Below are 20050 nucleotides of genomic sequence, written 5' to 3' on the forward strand. Positions count from 1 at the left end.
TTAAATATTTGGATATTTGTTTATAACCCTGCCCTGACTTGTACTCAACAACTTTGACCCTGACTTGTCTGGAGATCTCCTTGGACTTTTATTTCACCAACTATGGGACTCTGGAAGGTTGCGTCAGAACTTTTTAGGGGCTTCATACCAAACAGTTTTTTTATTCATCATTTATTTAAAAAAAAAAAAATCTACCTTATGTCACCATTTTCAAGCATTTTCTGCAGATAACAGAATTACAGGTTGTAATGAAAGAAAATGGGTGTGAATACTTTAGCTAGGCGCTGTATGAAGAGAAGTGAGGAGCAGGTAGGAAATGATTCGATTTAAAGCAAAAAAAAAAACAACAACCTGATTGTTCAAAATAAAAATAAAAACATGATTCGATATGGTGCAACATTGAAAAAAAACGACAACTTGTCACATGATTTTCCGATGCAATAAAAATAGACGTTATAAAACGTGAGCCGACTCGTTGGACCAATCAGGTCAGGGGTTTAAATTCCCTGGAAAAGCTCCGCTAATGAAGCAGAGAGCGCCGATTAAAATGCCACAGCAACAAAAAATGCAAAACGCATTCACCATTTCAGACTGAAAGACACAAACTCATTTAAAACAGACGTCATGTCGTCTTCTTCAAGCAGGAAGCAGAGGATGTGTGAAGGCGACACAATGAGGCGAGATGAGCTAAACGGACAGCTTACTGCATCATTTACATTAAAACCCTTTGCAATAATGTCTATATTCACTTTCATTTTATATACAACATGGGATTAATGTGTCACATTCCCTTTATGATGCTGAAGCAAGCATCCAGCATCTCTGCTCTGTCCTCTAGGTGGATTTAAAACCAACAATCAGACTTTTTTAACCTGAGAGCGCAGCTTTGAAGCCCCCAGCTCAGAAAAGCTGGCAGCCGCAGGTGAGTTTTAGGTGTCGTGCATCAGCAGCTCTGAGGGGTAACACCACCAAGTCGGGCTTTTCCTACCAGCCTCGTTTTCATTTGATGCTTAAACAGATATAAAAGATGAAGTTTCTAAGAAATGGCTTTAGGAAAATGCAGCTGAAATATGGTGAATTGTGCAAATAGGGGAGCAACATCTCCTGTTTCGGGTCTGACAGGAGGAGGGTTGGTTCTGACTGGAGGTCAGAACCAGGTGAACTAATTTAACATTACCTGATCTAAACGGCTTCCAGTCTTTGTTAAATCTGCTGTTTAAAGCAACATCTGGCAATTTTCCTGTAAGTTTCCCCAAGTCGCTCTTTGCTCAAGACCGCCTTCCCTGCTGTTCCGCTCCTCAGTGGGATGGCGTGGGAAAAAAAAAAAATCTCCCAAATCCACTCTGGTCTTATTTCTTTCTACTGAGGCCTTCCTCTTTTTCTCATAAACATCAACACGGTTCGCTTCTTGCGACTCTCAGATATGTTCAAAGTATACGGCCAGAGCAGCAGAGCTACAACAAACGGCTAGCCGCTAAGCTAACCGCTAACCTAGCCGCTAAGCTAACCAGATAAGTGCGCATGCGCAGCCAGCAAGCGGAAACTCGGAAGGAAAGAGCACAGACACTGGCGCTACGTGAGCGCGTCAGAATAACTGGCATGTGGGAGAACCGATAGATAAGTTTATTCCCTGGGAATCTGAGGGACAGAGGGGGGTCAGTATATAACTTCTATGGGTGAGAGCAGAAACAAAATTATGACAAATCCATGCCATTCGGACCAAACGGCAGAAACTGGTTATGGTTTACGATTTTTTTAACCTCCTTATTTTGTGAATACATAATGTATTTTCTACTTTCAGGATGGAAGGACGATTTTACCCAGTATAACAAAAAGTGTTTCTGAACGAGATTCCCGACTATAGCTTTAACTCACTTTGCTCAAGTTTTCGTTAACATAAGGAGGCTTTAAAACCTACAAAATCAGTTAACAGAAAAGGGGTTAAAAGATTCCCCGTTTTACACGCATTTTCTTTGCTCACAGATTTATTTTTCTCTTTTAATCGCATGTGAACGCTTCAAATCAAACACATTTAAAATGAGATAAAGATACCCTGGGTAAATACAAACCGCTTTTTCCAAATCATGATTTATACATAAAAAAAGATAAACCTGAACTTATGTGAAAAAATAATTCCCCCACTCACTAAAACCCTGAACCAAGTGTGATTAGCCCTATTCTTTGGGGATCTGAGGTCGATTTAATGAGCCAAAGACGGGTCCAATTACTGCCTGACCCGTAGGAACAACTCACTCCCCCTTGACTTCAGCACAACATCGGGTTTAGTTCTCAATGGAGTTAGAAATCCCTTGATTTTGTAAGATTAAAAAAATATAGAGGACTGAAGAAGTCGATGGAGATGTTACCAATGATGCCTCAGAGAAGAACAGAACTGATGTGGATCACAACCAATGATCCAAAGTCTTGAAACCAGCTTGGAGCGACCGGTGGGTCCATGGATGTAAAGCTCCCTGACCCATCCTCCTCTTCCTCATGATGATGATTTAGGTCATTCATTGATGGAGACATCGGCGCCTTCTGTGCCGTGATCCTCGGCTCCTTCTCTGCTCCTGTCAGTGTCAACCTGTCGACAGAAACACGCGAGGAAAGGCTGAGTTTCAAAGACTTAGATGAATAAAAATGAAATTACAATCCAGCTGCAACATGAAGACCTTTGGGATAAAAACTCATCCTGATGTCGACTCGGGCAGCGAAGCCCTTGTTAATCAGAGCATTCATACTCTGATAGGCTGCTAAATAGAAGAAATTAGTACACACCCAAAGTTTTTATTTCTACACATTTTAGGACTTTGTGTTGACTTCCATGGATTTTAGTAATTGCACTTATGCCTAACCTTATCCGTTACCCCTTACCTCTACCCTGAACTTAATTCGCACCATAACTCTAACCCGAATCCTTAAGCCTAAACATTTGAGTCTGCTGCACAGAACCGACCCATAAAAAAAAAAAATACCTAGTCCATGCATTTGTTACTTCAAGACTGGACTATTGTAATTCTTTACTATCAGGAAGTCCACAAAATGCAGTTCAAAGCTTTCAGCTGATCCAAAATGCTGCAGCAAGAGTTCTGATGAAAATCAACAAGAGGGATCATATTTCTCCTATTTTAGCTTTCCTTTATTGGCTTCCTGTTAAATCAAGAATAGAATTTCAAATTCTCCTTCTAATGTATAAAGCCCTTAATAATCAAGCTCCATTATATATCAGAGCTCTGATTACCCCGTATGTTCCTAACAGAGCACTTCGCTCTCAGACTGTAGGTCTGCTGGTGGTTCCTAGAGTCTCTAAAAGTAGAATGGGAGGCAGATCCTTTAGCCATCAGGCTCCTCTCCTGTGGAACCAACTCCCAGTTTTGGTCCGTGAGGCAGACACCCCGTCTACTTTTAAGACTAATCTTAAAACTTTCCTTTCTGACAAAGCTTATAGTTAGAGTGGCTCATGTTACCCTGAGCTATCTCTGTAGTTATGCTGCTACAGGCTTACCCTGGACTCACACTGACTATGGTGCGAGTTATGGTTCTGATCCAGTGCTGCTTCTCCACAAACCCCCACTCACACTGCTCATAGGGAAACAACGGCCAGCTGCGGGTTGCGAGAACAGAAGTTGATGCGGTCCTTTATGCCGCTATATTTCATCAATGATTAAAAAAAAAAAACAGTCATGGTTTTCATTTTCTAGGGCAAAACTCATTATCCGTGCACTTAAATATCCTATTTTCATCCTCCAAAAGCCCCTTGTGTTTCTGCTTTGCTTACACCAGTTAAGTTAGCGTAAGTTGGTGGGGTGATTTTATTCTGAAAGTTTGATATTTTGATATATTATATATAAATTTTGATATATAAAGTTCCATCATGCCCTGTACAGTTAACACTTCTAAATGTGGGCATTTCTGTCTATTTTCCGTCAGCGTGACTCCCATTGCTGCAGCGTTCAAGGTTTTTAATAGCGTGGGTTGTGCGCACCCAAACTTTTATTCACCTCCAATATATTTCAGCTCTAAATGTTTCTTTGAAATCTGGAACTGAAGGATCCGTTTAAACCGTCATATACTGGAGAACAAAAAAACTGCGAGGACACAGAAATTTATTTGAGCCCAGCAGAACCTAAAAAGTCAGTATTTCTTTAAGATTTCTTTGTTTGAGAACAATGTGGCGCCTCTCCCCTCCCCCCATGGTCTACAAAAGGGCGGGAATCACTATAGCAACCAGTGTCTCTAGGGCTCGTGTTTTAAATGAGGTTAAAGGACAAGGATTTGGTCCTTGTCCTTGATATTTTATTCCTTAAAGTGTTTTGTCTGTTTCCATATGCAACGCTAAAAGGGAAGTAAAAGTAAGTAAAATGTTCTTGAAATTAGTGTATTTGTCGTTGATTTAAGAAAGTAAATGAGATAATTAGATATATTTGCTTGAAAAAAGATGAGATGAATTGTTCCCATTTAAAGCGCAAAAATCTTTTTCCACTGGCAGATCAGCTAATTTACCTGCCCAAATCAAGGGCAAACACATTCATTTTAAGAAAATTTAACTTTTTATTAAATCCCTTTTTTCAGAGTTTGTTTTAGGGCTCCACAAAACCCGCCTGTGGCCTCTCCCAGATCGTCCATCGGAAACATCAGAAGATTTAATTCAATCATACTTCAAACGCCTCCCTGATATCGCCACCATCATCGGTCCTGCAGGCTGCGGCTCATTTCCTCCGAAGGAGCCGTTTAAAAGCTTTAATTGAGCCTCTAATTTCCCTGGTTTCCTGATCCCAACAAACACACACACACACACAGCCATACGGCCGCGTACTTTATGCCCACATGAGCTCATCTGACTTCCGCTGGTAATCACACACCAGTTACACGAAGCGAAAATGCAATCAGTGCTCCTCCTAATTCCCAAGAAAACGACTGTCCTTACGATCACCATCCGATTAGGATGTTCTTTCAAAGTTTTAGCCTAAAATCTTTGCCAGTGAGTAAACAGACCAAAATGGACATCAGAAGTTTGAAGTAAAAGGGCTACTGGAGTAATTTATGACAAAATGTCACAAAGGGGACCGACGACCACAGTTTTCCACATCCTAATAAACCGCCTTCAGATACAGAGTGGATGCTCCTTCAGACCTGAGGCTCTAATACAATAAAACTAAATTAAATCAATCTGAGACCAAAAAAGGTCTTATATGTATTATTTTTACATGAAACCGGGGTGTTTTTAAAAACTAAACTGAAATTATCTATCAACATAGTCTAGTTTAATTTATTTTTACCACATCTGAATGAACTTGAAAATAAACCAAAACCAAGTGAGGCGTTTGACTTTCCAATTTCAGAATAATTCATGAACTTTTAATCAATTTAGGTTTCTAAATTTGCGAAAATGAATAAATGCATGTTAGTGTTAAACTTGAAATAACCAGTTAAACGTGTAATTAATTCAATTATCAATTAAGCAGGGGTGTCCAAAGTGTGGCCCCAGACTACGATTCAGAAATCACGTAAAGCCTAAAACAAATAAATAAATACAAAACACAAACATTTATAACATAACTTTCCCATTAGGCTAAGTGTTGACACAGAGGACAGGAGCTAAATGGCTGTAAAAAGAGAAATAATGACTTCAGCCTGTGGTTTATTCACTTAGCCTCACTTTTAAACCGCAGCGCGCAGACGACAGACGAAGGGATAGCTGGTGAGGAAATGTGAGCGGATTATTGATTCTAACGAGGATGAGCAATTCCCCTTCCCATCTGCAAATGGTCAAACTAATGATTTATGAAACCACGAGGAGCGAGCGCTGGATTCAAGGGACTCAGACAAGACAATGACATTGGGAAATTCTTAAAACAGAAGACGCTCGTTCCTGAATTATTCTCCCTCTGAGTTCAGCCACACGTAAATAAAGGAACATGACAAGGATATATATATATATATATATATATATATATATATATATATATATATATATATATATCCTTGTCATGTTCCTTTATTTACGTGTGGCTGAACTCAGAGGGTTCAGCCACACGTAAATATAGCCACACATATATATATATATTTCATACATACATATATATATATATATATATATATATATATAGATATATATATATATATATATATATATATATACATATACATATATATATACATATATATATACATATATATATATATATATATATATATATATATATGAAAATAAACACTTTCAATATTGCCAGGGCTTATAGATCTTAATCAAGCTACAGAGTCATAACATATGGCTTAGAAATTAGAGGCTGGGGTTAAAATGTTTTTATTTGAATCGAGATGCGGAGAGGAATGACATTGAAGCAAATAAAACCAACTTTTAGATTGGGGCCTACATGATGCAAAAATCTACTTTTTATGAGCGTTTAACCCTGTCACGATGCAATTCCTTCATCAAATTCATGTCCAAAGTGATATTATATATATACGAGCGGTGATGTGAGGCAGGAGGTGATCATTTCTGCTCAACGATGAGACAAAGTGGCTTTTTTAGGGCCTAATCTACACGACAGCAGCTGCTCTTTACCACGCTGCAGTGGCTCTAGGGCGCCCCCACATGGGGAGAGTCGGCGTTACTGTGTTCCAAAGATTTTCCTTCCACTTGACTTTCCATTAATATCCCAGAATACAGTTTTATGTGAGCAGCCAGTTTCTGTCTCTCTCTCCATCTTTCTATCATTTATGATTGAATAAAAATCTCTTTAAATCTACATCTGCCAGAGTTTAGAATAATTTTGAGCATAACTTAATTCAGTTTTAATTTTATTACATTTGGGATGCTTCTGATCCATATGTATATTGCAACAAAAATGCGTTTTTTCCAAGAATAAAGAAGCGATCTGTTTTCATCGATGATGGGTTTTTGTTTCCAAAGGAAAGAGCTTTGGTGATTTGCGACAATCAAAGCCAGCATTTTATTTAATTTTTTTGTAGAACATCTGAAAATGACCACAGAGCCGTTTACTTGTTGAGAACGTGCTGTACTGAGCGATAATGTTTCTAATCGAGTTTAAACAGCTGTGATCTTCATTACATTTGTATCAGGGAAGCGTTCTCGGTATATTGAAGTAATCGGGGCACCACGTAAAACCTTTATTCAGCAGAAAAGGAACGATTTATCCAGTTGAATCCTAATCATTCTTGGTCATTTAAGCATTTATTGCATTAGAGCCTGATCTGCACAACGACAGCAGCTGCTCTTTACCACGCTGCAGCGGCTCTAGGGCGCCCCCACATGGGGAGAGTCGGCGTTGCTGTGTTGCCAAGATTTTCCTTCCACTTGACTTTCCATTAATATCCCAGAATACAGTTTTATATGAGCAGCCAGCTTCTGTCTCTCTCTCCATCTTTTCTCAGAAATTGGGCCCGTTTACAAAAAGCAGAAATATTTACCAATGCAGGTAAAAATCTGTCACGACTCTGAGCGCTCTCTCTCTCACCTGGCGGCAATGTGAGTTTACCTCTGTGCGAATTAGGGCTGTACAATTTTTGGCAAAAAAAAAAAAAATCAAAACTGCGATTTGACTTGGGACTTTTTTCTGCGTTAACCACAAGCAAATAAAATGGCCTGTAGAAAAAGATGTTTGCAAAGGAGGACGATTTAAAAAAAGAAATTTAACCGTGGAAACAAACCGTAGTGATTCACTGTGGCGACGCCTGATTGAGGCTCACAGCGCTTCATAATTCACAAACGGGAGTCGGTAAAGATCCGTACCTGATGACGTCTGCTCTGACGGCAGCTCTGCTTCGCCGGCCGGAGCGTTGGCGTCCCCGGCCGGCGTCGCCTCGTCTTCTTTCCCGGACGCCGCTTCTTTGGGGGAAATCAGCTCGGCCTCAACGGATGCAGCGGCCTGAGGAGGGTCCGACTTGTCCTCTGACAGAGAGACGACGAAGGTGAGATATAGTCCCAAATTATCTGATCTAACAATTCACACTCTAACAAGTTAAATGTCAGTTAAATAAGTAAAAAAATAAAATAAATACATCAGCAGTGGATGTAAAAAGATACTTGAGAACATTAGAAGCAGAACAGGTAATACAAAGCAGCAGCTTGTAATAGAGTTAATTTGACTTTCCTGTGGAAAACGGGATCAGAAGAGACACACAATACGAGGAGAGGAGCACTTCCCATATTTAACTTTTACTGGGCAGGAATGATTTCTGACACCCGTTTAATTTGCAGATTGGCGTCATAAATCTCCTCTGAAGGAAAACTCCAACGTTGTGCTGGAGAACCAGGAGGCATGTTGGACCGTCTCTGAACGCAGATGCATGAATTAAACTCCAGACAGTAAAGTCCTTTATTTAATTTTAGAGTAAAATATTAAACCTGACGCTTTCGGGCGTTCTGGTAGGGCTGGGCGATATAGAAAAGAAGCATATCGATAAAATAGAAATGATATTGATTGATATCGATAATTAGCAATAAATTCAAAACATACATTTTAAGTGCAGCCCTGGCCATTTTATGCTGTTGCTTAGCGACAGAAACAAACACTGAATTCAAACTCAACTCTTTATTCAACCAACTTTTTACCAAAACTGTAAGTTTTTAAAAAAGAAAAAAAGAACGTGTGCTCTCTGAACTCTCAGAAGGGGGCGGAGCTTGGTTTCTGGGTCTGCATTGTGATTGGCTGGGAGGATGTAATGATGTCATATTAAAGGCATACTATGCAACATTTTTCAGTTATTTAATCATCCAAAACGGTATGGGACACATTAATTGAGTCATTTCAGGTCGAACAAAGGTTTTCTCGGCCGCCCTGGTGGTCTGTAGGGGAAATACTGTACTTGCAATTGCAAGAGCCCTCGGCTCGCACCCACAGGCTCAGAAGTCTCGTGCATCGCGAGAGTCGGTCTTGCTTTACGGCGAGAACTCCATGTGTTTTTGCCCTGCCATTCACTATATGCACGCGCGAAAGCAACAACAAAGAACCGCGTGTTAACGTCAAATAAACATGCAAGCATATCGAGTTTTTATTATTATTATTATTTATTTATTTAATTTTATCTATTTTTTTTTTAATGTTGGCGAGGCGGTAGCGTGAGTTTGGCCAGGCGGCCACCTCGCCAAGATAGCGCTGCGGGAAACCTTGATGTTCATACCTTAACTGTGTTAGTCATTGTTTGTACTGCTGTTTTTTCGACTTTTCGTTGCGTTCGCCTGTCTGCTAAGCTCAAAACAACCGCGCCTGGCTTGATGGAGAAACCAGAACAGCTGAGCATCTTTATGACAGTGCACTTTTACTTTCGCCCTCTGGGGGGAGCCTCGCTGAAAAAAATCAACCCCGGTTGCATAGTAGCCACGTAGGTTAATATTACATCATTACAACCTACACGATTGGTTAGAATGCAAAAGAAAGGAAAACTGTTGAACTTTTTATTGAATTATCGCCCAACACTGTATGCTTGTTAACCTGTTAGATGTTAAAGAAGAACATCCTATGCCCACACCCACCCCATTGCCCTAATTTTATAACTGGTCAGCCTGTTGGGGACCTCTGGATGTGAAACAGTCAGTAAGTCGTTCTTGGCTGGCTGCTCCTGGAGAAGTCGCCCTCCAGTCAGACCAATCTGTCACCAACACTTTTAATCCAGCTGTAGTAAAACTCAATACCTATTAGGAAACATTATTTTTTATTGCCAACATAATCTCTCCTTTTGCACTAATCACTGGAAACCACTTATTCCTCTTTGATGTTTGGTACAATAGTTGCATTTTCTCAATACATGAAATAATTTTGCCTCTTTTGTGCAGCTGGTTTCACTTAACCAGATTTAATTTCTTTAGACATTTGCGATTTTTAAAAATAACTTTGTATCTTCACATCCTGTACTGATTGCTTCCCTCCTCGTCCACCTGGTTTCTCTGCTAGATGATATTTTTAAAAACAGCATTTAATCAGAAACAAATTATTGTGAAAGTGTATTATAAATCAGTCCAGCACAGCTCGACAACTCCTAATCATCTTAGAGCAAAGTGGGGAAGATGTTTTTAAGAGATTATGGGTCATCATTACGCCAACACTGCAGCATCACTCAGTTTACAGCGGCACAGCGACTGCTATGGTCCAGATTTAGACCAGGTTTAAGTCCCGCCTGAGATAAATGTAAACAGGCTCCTGCTACACTCCTTGTCTTCTCTATTCTTGCTAAAATCCTTAGAGAGCCATATGATCTGTGGACGTTTGTTGCACATGGGAGGCATTTAAGTGGTCATAAGCTGAACAAGATGGACTCTGGTACTTGTTGTTGTTGCACTGGAAAGACTCGTCGCTTCCTCCGTTTTCACAATGCATCACAGAAGCCAACGCAACATCTTAAAAGATAAGATACTCTAGACGTTATGGACGTTCAAGCTAATTATCCCAAAGTCAGAGCGAGTGATGATCAGAAGGACAAAAAAAAACCAAGAGCTCGAGCTTCATCTCACCAGTATTTTAAATATTAAACAACATTAAAGAATAGCAACTAACGGGCTGGAAGGGTTAAAGCAGGAAGGCTCCTTTCGCTAAATACAACAGTTGAAACCTCAATCTGAATGGCAACGGGACCAAACAGGAACAAACGGGACCAAACGGGACCAAACAGGACCAAACGGGACCAAATAGAACAAACGGGACCAAACAGGAACAAACGGGACCAAACAGGAACAAACGGGACCAAACGGAACAAACGGGACCAAACGGGACCAAACGGGACCAAACGGGAACAAACGGGAACAAATGGACCAAACGGGAACAAACGGGAACAAATGGAACAAACGGGACCAAACGGAACAAACGGGACCAATCGGGAACAAATGAACCAAACGGGACCAAACGGGACCAAATGGAACAAACTGGACCAAACGGGAACAAACGGGAACAAATGAACCAAACGGGAACAAACGGGACCAAACGGGAACAAACGGGAACAAACGGGAACAAACGGGACCAAACGGGACCAAATGGACCAAACAGGAACAAACGGGACCAAGTGGAACAAACGGGACCAAATGGAACAAACGGGACCAAACGGGAACAAACGGGAACAAATGGACCAAACGGGACCAAATGGAACAAACGGGACCAAACGGAACAAACGGGACCAAACGGGAACAAACGGGACCAAACGGGAACAAACGGGACCAAACGGGAACAAACGGGACCAAATGGACCAAACGGGAACAAACGGGAACAAACGGGAACAAACGGGACCAAACGGAACAAACGGGACCAAACGGGAACAAATGAACCAAACGGGACCAAATGGAACCAAACGGGAACAAACTGGACCAAACGGGAACAAACGGGAACAAATGAACCAAACGGGAACAAACGGGAACAAACGGGAACAAACGGGACCAAATGGACCAAACAGGAACAAACGGGACCAAGTGGAACAAACGGGACCAAATGGAACAAACGGGACCAAACGGGAACAAACGGGAACAAATGGACCAAACGGGACCAAATGGAACAAACGGGACCAAACGGAACAAACGGGACCAAACGGGAACAAATGAACCAAACGGGAACAAACGGGACCAAATGGAACAAACGGGACCAAACGGGAACAAACTGGACCAAACGGGAACAAACGCGACCAAACGGGAACAAATGAACCAAACGGGACCAATCGGGAACAAACGGGACCAAATGGACCAAACAGGAACAAACGGGACCAAATGGACCAAACAAGAACAAACGGGACCAAATGAACCAAACGGGAATAAACGAGACCAAATGAACCAAACGGGAACAAACGGGACCAAATGAACCAAACGGGACCAAATGACCCAACCGGGACCAAACAAGAACAAACGGGACCAAACAAGAACAAACGGGACCAAATGGAATAAACGGGACCAAATGAACCAAACGGGAACAAACGGGAACAAATGAACCAAACGGGAATAAACGAGACCAAATGAACCAAACGGGAACAAACGGGACCAAATGAACCAAACGGGAATAAACGAGACCAAATGAACCAAACGGGAAAAAACGGGACCAAATGAACCAAGCGGGAATAAACGAGACCAAATGAACCAAACGGGAACAAACGGGACCAAATGGACCAAACAGGAACAAACAGGACCAAACGGGACCAAATGGAACAAACGGGACCAAATGGAACAAACGGGACCAAACGGAACAAACGGGACCAAACGGGAACAAATGAACCAAACGGGAACAAACGGGACCAAATGGACCAAACAGGAACAAACGGGACCAAATGGAACAAACGGGACCAAACGGGAACAAACTGGACCAAACGGGAACAAACGGGAACAAACGGGACCAAACGGGAACAAATGAACCAAACGGGAACAAATGAACCAAACGGGACCAAACGGGACCAAACGGGACCAAACGGGAACAAATGGACCAAACAGGAACAAACGGGACCAAATGGAACAAACGGGACCAAACGGGAACAAACTGGACCAAACGGGAACAAACGGGAACAAACGGGAACAAACGGGACCAAATAGAACAAACGGGACCAAATGAACCAAACGGGACCAAACAGGAACAAACTGGACCAAATGGACCAAACGGGACCAAACAGGAACAAACGGGACCAAACAAGAACAAACGGGACCAAATGAACCAAACGGGAACAAATGGGACCAAATGAACCAAACGGGACCAAATGAACCAAACGGGAATAAACGAGACCAAATGAACCAAACGGGAACAAACGGGACCAAATGAACCAAACGGGACCAAATGAACCAAACGGGACCAAACAAGAACAAACGGGACCAAATGGAATAAACGGGACCAAATGAACCAAACTGGAACAAACGGGACCAAATGAACCAAACGGGAACAAACGAGACCAAATGAACCAAACGGGAACAAATGAACCAAACGGGAATAAACGAGACCAAATGAACCAAACGGGAACAAACGGGACCAAATGAACCAAACGGGAACAAACGGGACCAAATGAACCAAACGGGAACAAACGGGACCAAATGAACCAAACGGGAACAAACGGGACCAAATGAACCAAACGGGAATAAACGAGACCAAATGAACCAAACGGGAACAAACGGGACCAAATGAACCAAACGGGAATAAACGAGACCAAATGAACCAAACGGGAACAAACGGGACCAAATGAACCAAACGGGAATAAACGAGACCAAATGAACCAAACAAGAACAAATGGGACCGTCAGTTCCAGGTCTGAAAGAGGCTTTAGTCATGAGGGATCAGAGGAGCAGCTTTTATATTCTCCATGTTGTTTTTTTACCTTCTGATGGAGCCACAGGTGGATCCTGGTCAGCCGTCCCTGCTTCCTCGTCGACGTCAGAGCGCGACGCGTCAGGAAGGGAGGACGGCGCGGGGTCAGGGTCTTCAGGCGGGGCGGGATCAGAGGGCGGAGCAGCGGGGGGTTCTGAGATGATCTGCTCTGGCTCAGATACGGTAACGGTCTGCTCAGGGGTTGCTGGAGGAGGAGGAGGAGATTTATCCACGGCTGTCGCTTCCGTCTGCTCCTCCTGCTGTGGCTCACTGGGGGCCCCAGCTTGGCTCTCGCCCTTCTCCTTCTGGTCCTTCACCTCCTGGTCCTTCACCTCCTCGTCCTTCTCCTCCTCGTCCTTCTCCTCCTCGTCCTTCTCCTCCTGGTCCTTCTCCTCCTGGTCCTTCTTCTGAGGAGGACTGGACTCGGTGCTGGAGGGCTTCAGCGGGCTCTCCCCTCCCAAGCTGCTCCTGGGCGACTGCATCTCCATCTCCTCGCCCCAGTCCGACACGGGCCGGTGGCCCTCCAGCGGGTAGTAGGGGCTGGGGGGCTTCCCAGAATCTGACGACTCCTGAACGGCCGCTGGGGGCGGGATGCGGATCTTCGGCCTCGGCGTGCGCTGCTCCTTGGGGCTTCCCGCTGACTTCGTCTGCAGAGATTGCTTGGCAGACATGGACGGGACGTTTTTGTCTTTGCCTTTCCTCTCGCCGCCTCGGGGCTCCGGTTCTGAGTCGCCTCTTTCTCCGGCTTCCTCTTCATCGCTGGCGTCCTCCCATTCGTCGTCATCGTCTCCCGCCTCGTCTTTATTTTTCTCTTCCACCTGATGAAGAAAACACAAAAAGGAGGGAATTAGAGAGAAAGCTACAGGAAAATGATTAAGGCTTTATGACAGCAGACTCTAACCTCAGCAGGTCCCAAAAAAAAAAAAAAAAAAAACAAAAAAAAAAAACCTTACCTTCTGTTCTTTTGCTTCAGGTTTGGGTTTTTCTTCTTCTTCCTCTTTCTTAGTTTTCTTTTTTGTAGGTTTCACCTCTCTCTTCGTCTTGTCCTCCTTTTCTTTCCCCTCCTCCTCTTCTTCCCTCTCTCCTTCCCAGCGGTTGTCGTGCATGCTGTCATCAATGAAAGCAGAAGCAAAGTTACTGCAGATGACCCGGTTTGGGCCAGAAATGCTCTTAAATCTGACTCTTTTAAACAGAGGAGTTCATGGCCGAGTACATTTAAAAGTGCAAAACATATGCTGTTTTTTTATTCAATTTTTTTTGTTAGTATTTGACAGGGACAGTGTGCATTAATTAGCATTCCTGCAAATGCACCAGAATTAGCCAAAAGGCTATTTTTCATCTGTTGTCCCTGGACAGATCTTAAAATTGTCAATCTAAAAAAACACCACAGTAAGAATTTTACAGTGAATAATAAAAATATGAAAACATATAAAAAACAGCTATGACTCTTCAAAACTTTTTTTAAAATACAGAATTCAAGTTTGCTAGACTACAGATTTTAGATGAATAAAAATAGAATAAAACATTCAAATAATAATAATAATAATGTGCATTTATTGGCCAACAATCTCTACTTTAATCTTGTGCTTCATTCAGTCAACGCAATTTTACACTGCAAAATGGGAACTCAAAGTAAGTAAAATTTTCTTGAGATTTTTTCATTTTTCCTTGATTTCAGCAGCTAAATACGACTATTTGCCAATGGAAAAAGATTTTTGCACTTAAAATAAGAACAATTCACCTCCATCATCTTATTTCAAGGGCAGGATGTCTAATTATTTTATTTTACGGGTAAAAATACTCCTTCCATTGGCAAATAGTCTTATTTAGCTGCTCAAATGAAGTAAAAATATACTAATTTCAAGAACATTTTACTTGCTTTGAGTTCCCTTTTTGCAGTGTAGGGGCCATAAAAGGCATATCATGTGATAAAAATAGATAATATATCCTTTTAAAGTGTATAAAGTGGCTAAAACTGTGCTTCCTGTAGCGAATGTTGATTTTTTTTCACTGTGTAGTGACAGCATCCTGCCACTAGATGTCAGTTTTCCCACAACACATTAAAACAACCCAGAAATGAGAAAAAGTGATGCAGAATGATGAGTTTAAATTTTAACTCACACCAATATCAACTTTTATTGCAGATAAACTGTATAAACTGGGCCTAAGGTGCTACTTTAATGTTACTGTGCATTTTTATACTTCTACTGAAATTAAATCAAAAGTATCATCTATGCAGGTGCAACCGGCCCTTTTAATGACTTCAAGAAGCCAAAGTGGCCAAAGATAGAAATTAATGTGACACCCCTGCTCTAGAGAGAAAAGGCTTGCTCCTTCAACCTATCATAGCGAGTCGTCATCCCTCATCCTTTATCTACTTGTACAGCTGGGAATTTACACCTCCTGAAGAGCCTGAGACACAGAAGAGGAGCTCTTGGGTCGTCTGCAGCCTCTGACACACTGCACGGCCTAATATTAGGGTGAATTTGCAGTGAAAAGATCTGCACTAGGGCTGAATGATTTTGGAAAATAATCTAATTGCGATTTTTTTTATCTTAATATTGCGATTTAATGCGATACATTTTTTTGCAGTTTAATTTATCATGTCTTTTTAAACATATACAAACAACAAATCAATCTGTTTCACCGCTGTGCAGATTAGGTGCTAAAAGAGCCGCTGCGTCTCAACTCGGAGCAGAAATGATTGCGTTCTGCCTACGATATATTTCATCCAAAATTATGATTTGATTTTGACTTTTCTCTGCATTAACCACAAGCAACAAAAATGGCCTCTAGATAAAAATGTTTGTAAGCAAGGACTATTTAAAACAAGAACTTTTAATGTTTTAATTGATTTGGACAACCAACAACCAACAAGCAAGTCTATGTATTAGACTTAGACTTACTTTATTGACATTTTGTATGCACAGAGCGCATACAGAACGAAATTTCGTTTTCATACAGCTCACCACAGCTCATCACAGCATTAAATTGGTTGACCAGAACTTAATGCTAAGGTGAGATTCCTGAAAGTTTCTGGTAAAACAGTATGATTATATAAACTCTAAAACAAGTAATATAAATTAGATTATCTCACTGCTGCAACTGTCTTCCCTTCCATGTGGAGCAAACCCACTTTAAACATTTTACTGAAAGGATGCGTCTGATTCACTAATTGTTACATAGCCAAAAATTGCAGACCTCTGCGATTTTTTTAAATTGAGATTATATTGCAAATGCAATTAATTGTGCAGTCCTAATCTGCACTTAAAAAGTTAATCGGGTACATCTGATCTGCAGAACGTCGCACCTGGTTTTTTCAATTTAAATCCAATAAAAGCAACAAGGATGCACTTACTTTTCCCAGCACTTAGATTTGAATAATCTTAATAAGATGGTAAGAAAAGGTCCTTTAGGTCCTGGTAATTAAACCCTTTAGAACTGAAATAGATCCTTCTGGGTTGGTTGAAGAAATTCCAAATAATTTGTTAAATAAAAAAAAAAGAGAAATTATTTGGGGCAGCTTATATTTAGACAGACATTTAAAAAAAACGTGTCTAAAAATAAAGATCAGGCCTCCTGAGTTCAAGAGACTCTTATGAGTTCCTGGACTGACCTGTAGCTCTGTCTCTGTCCTCGGCCCCTCCCTCTGTTTCGGTCCCCACGGGGCCCCTGGTTCCTGCCCTGGGACAGGAAGTCGGCAAACGTTGGTCCTCTAGGAGGCCGCTTGCTGTCGTCTGTTGGGGATAATGATGGTGAGAGTAAATTCATCTTAATCGTGCTTTATTATTAGAGGAAAATAAAGACACATCGCATGTATTTATAAAGGCACATATTTAAAAACTTTGCCCAAATCGCTGTATAACAAAAAATATATTAGAGGTAAAATTAAGGGATATTAAAAATGCTACTAAGAAAAATGCTTTTTAATAAAAACACAGGAAGTTACGGTGCGTGTTTATTATCTAAAGGCAACATGTTCCAAAATTTGGGGGCCAAAACTGAAAAAGCATATCAACTGGCCCGCAAAAGAAAGATAGGAGTAAATCAGTGAGCAACTGTAGAGTATTTAAATATTTATGATAGAGACGCACCGATCCGATACCCTGGATCGAATATCGGCTCCAACATCGACTAATTAGCTGGAGAAGGAATAAGGGTTGGACGATAATTCAATAACAAAATATATCCATCGACAGACGTATATTAATAATAGAATTTTTTTTAATTTAAAAGTTAAATAGAAAAACTGTTTTCCTTCCTTTTGCATTCTAGCCATGTAGGTTAATACTATATCATTACATCCTTCCAACCAATCACAACACACCGTCACCAAGCTCCGCCCCCTTTAAAGAGTTCAAAAAGCGCGTTCCCTTTTATTTTTTAAGAACTTGCAGTTTTGGTAAAAAGTTGGTTAAATAAAGGGTTTAGTTTGAATTTAGTGTTTTTTTTTTAAAATAAGACATTAACCGACAGCAAAAAAAAAAAAAAAAAAGCCAGGGCTGCACTTAAAATACATGTTTTGAATTTGTTGATAATTATCGATATCGATCAATATGATTTCTATTTTATCAATATGCTTTTGTTCCCCTATATCGTGCAGCCCTGCGCCAACAAGTCCGACTGCAACGTGCAATATCTGCAATGCCAAAAGCTCCATGCCGAAGAGCATGCTTTTATTTTTTTTAAACAATGTTTATGTCAAGCCTGATGGCTTCACTCACATAACAAGGTATAGGGTTAATTAATTCAACAGTAGTATCGGATTGGCAGCGGGCCGATACGTTCAGCCCAGGTATCGGTATCAGATCGGAAAACTCTGGATCAGTGCGTCTATAATTTATGAGCAAACATACGGATTTTAATATTTATCCTGGGCATTGGGTTATAGATGGTATTTTTATCTACATAATCTGAAGAAAACCCTTGTTTCTGTACTAACATCTAATTTTTCCGTCTTTTTCCTACCTGCCACAGCGACGGAAGATTGAAAATATTGTCTAGAAGCTACAATCAGGTGCGGCGTCTTAACTCTGTTAAGAGTTTAATGTTTTTTCTGTGCATTGTTACTGATCAAATAAACAAAATGTACTTGTTTAAGTATATTGTGAATCTCCTCTAGTCCACACACAAGGAAATAACACAGATACAACCAACAATGTTTGGTTAGGTTTCCCTTAATAAGTTAGAACTTGACCTCCTATTTCTTTTTACAGTCATCATCAAGCTTCAGGTATAACTCATAAATGCCTGCTCATCGTGGCAGAAATGGTCGAGTTAATTCAAACTGGTTGGTTTCCTGTTATAGAACAGGCGTTTAAGCAAAGTATTTTCGTTTAGGTTCATGTTGGAATGCAGGCCGTTAACGTCAGCCATCTTTATCCATCCCAGAACCAGCTAGGATGAGTTTTCTGTATCATTGTCCTGTTGGATGGCCCAACCTTGTCAAATTCTCAAATCACTGACTCTTTATCTCAAGCTGAAGTACGAGAAATTGGAGGCAGCCCTCTGTGAAAGCAAATGAGTATCACAGGCAGCGAAACAGCTCCACAGCATGATGCTGCCAACACCATGCTTCACAATCGCTGAATTATTTTTGGATTTAAAGCCCCGCTCTGAATCCTCCAAACATATTTGGACAGTCCTTAAATCCCTTTTCCACTGCAGGGACTTTTGACCATTAACGCTCTGAGGGTTGGAGAGTGGCCTTACAGCAGCAGTGTGACATAATAGTTATGATATTAAAGGTTTCATTATACTTTTTAGTCTTTGTGATGCGTCTGTTTGCAGCAGGACAAGAGAGTTGTGAACGATTCGAAGGCCAGCACGCCTCGCGGCTGCAAGAAGTCTGAGGAGGACGATAGTCCTAAAGGACCGAGCGATGGGCGAAGCCCCCCGAGGAGGTCGGGGTCTGGTATAGTTGGTCGAGGCGGTCAGAGAGGAGGAGGATGACGAGGTCGCCAAGAGAGGAAAGACCAGGAGCCCAGACCTCCCAGAGAGGTCTCTCTGAACTTAGTTGATGGCCTTAATGTCAAGGTATTTCTCAGTGGCCCTCATGCGCCCGTTAATTGTGGAGATGAGATTTTTTCCAGAATTCTAATGCTAAACAAATGGCTGGAAAAAACATGCAAACAAACAACTGTAACCTTCATAGACAACTTTAACATCTTTTGGGAGAGGAGACATCTGTTCAGCGACAACGGTTTCTCTCTAAATAGGTCAGGTGCAGAACGACTGATTTCAAAATCTTCAAATTCTTCCAGAGAGGTCTCTCCCTCTCCCTCTCGTCACTGCTCATCGTGTTTTGCTACAACGTCACTGGTGAAGAGGGCACAGAAGCGATTGTACTTCCTGCGGAGGATGAGGAGAGCCCACCTACCCGCGCCCATCCTTACAACCTTCTACAGAAGCACCATAGAGAGCATTCTGACCAGCTGTCTGTGTGGTGTGGAGGCTGCAGCGCCTCTGACTGCAGGAATGTGAGGAAAGTGGTAAGGACAGCAGAAGGGATCATCGGGGCTCCTCTCCCCTCCATTAAGGACATTTCGTCCCAGCGCTGTGTCCCAAGCCCGTAACATCATCAGGGACCCCTCACACCCCCACCATGGACTGTTCTCCCTGCTGCCCTCTGAGAAGAGGTTCCGCAGAAGCCGCTGCAGGTCCACCAGGTTCTGCAAAAGCTTTTTCCCTGGTGCCATCAGATTGTTGAATTGCTGAAGCTATAACTGGACTCTGCATCACATTTCCACATTTGCTCGCACTTTTGCACA

General features: G+C 41.6%; 1 protein-coding gene across 1 annotated transcript in view; it reads right to left on the minus strand.

The window, feature by feature from the left end:
* Positions 1-1468: 1468 nt before the first annotated feature.
* The window catches only part of ccdc9 (coiled-coil domain containing 9), a 34255-nt gene continuing 15673 nt past the window's right edge, over positions 1469-20050 (minus strand). Inside the window, exons 10-14 of the mRNA XM_036149857.1 lie at positions 16897-17017; positions 14234-14387; positions 13291-14098; positions 7757-7915; positions 1469-2584 (exon numbers count right to left, since the gene is read on the minus strand). Coding sequence (XP_036005750.1) covers positions 2580-2584; positions 7757-7915; positions 13291-14098; positions 14234-14387; positions 16897-17017 — 1247 coding nt within the window. The 3' untranslated portion in view covers positions 1469-2579. The remainder of the gene's footprint in view (positions 2585-7756; positions 7916-13290; positions 14099-14233; positions 14388-16896; positions 17018-20050) is intronic.

The sequence above is a fragment of the Fundulus heteroclitus genome, chromosome 18 (assembly GCF_011125445.2).
Source record: "Fundulus heteroclitus isolate FHET01 chromosome 18, MU-UCD_Fhet_4.1, whole genome shotgun sequence".
Classification (NCBI taxonomy): domain Eukaryota; kingdom Metazoa; phylum Chordata; class Actinopteri; order Cyprinodontiformes; family Fundulidae; genus Fundulus; species Fundulus heteroclitus.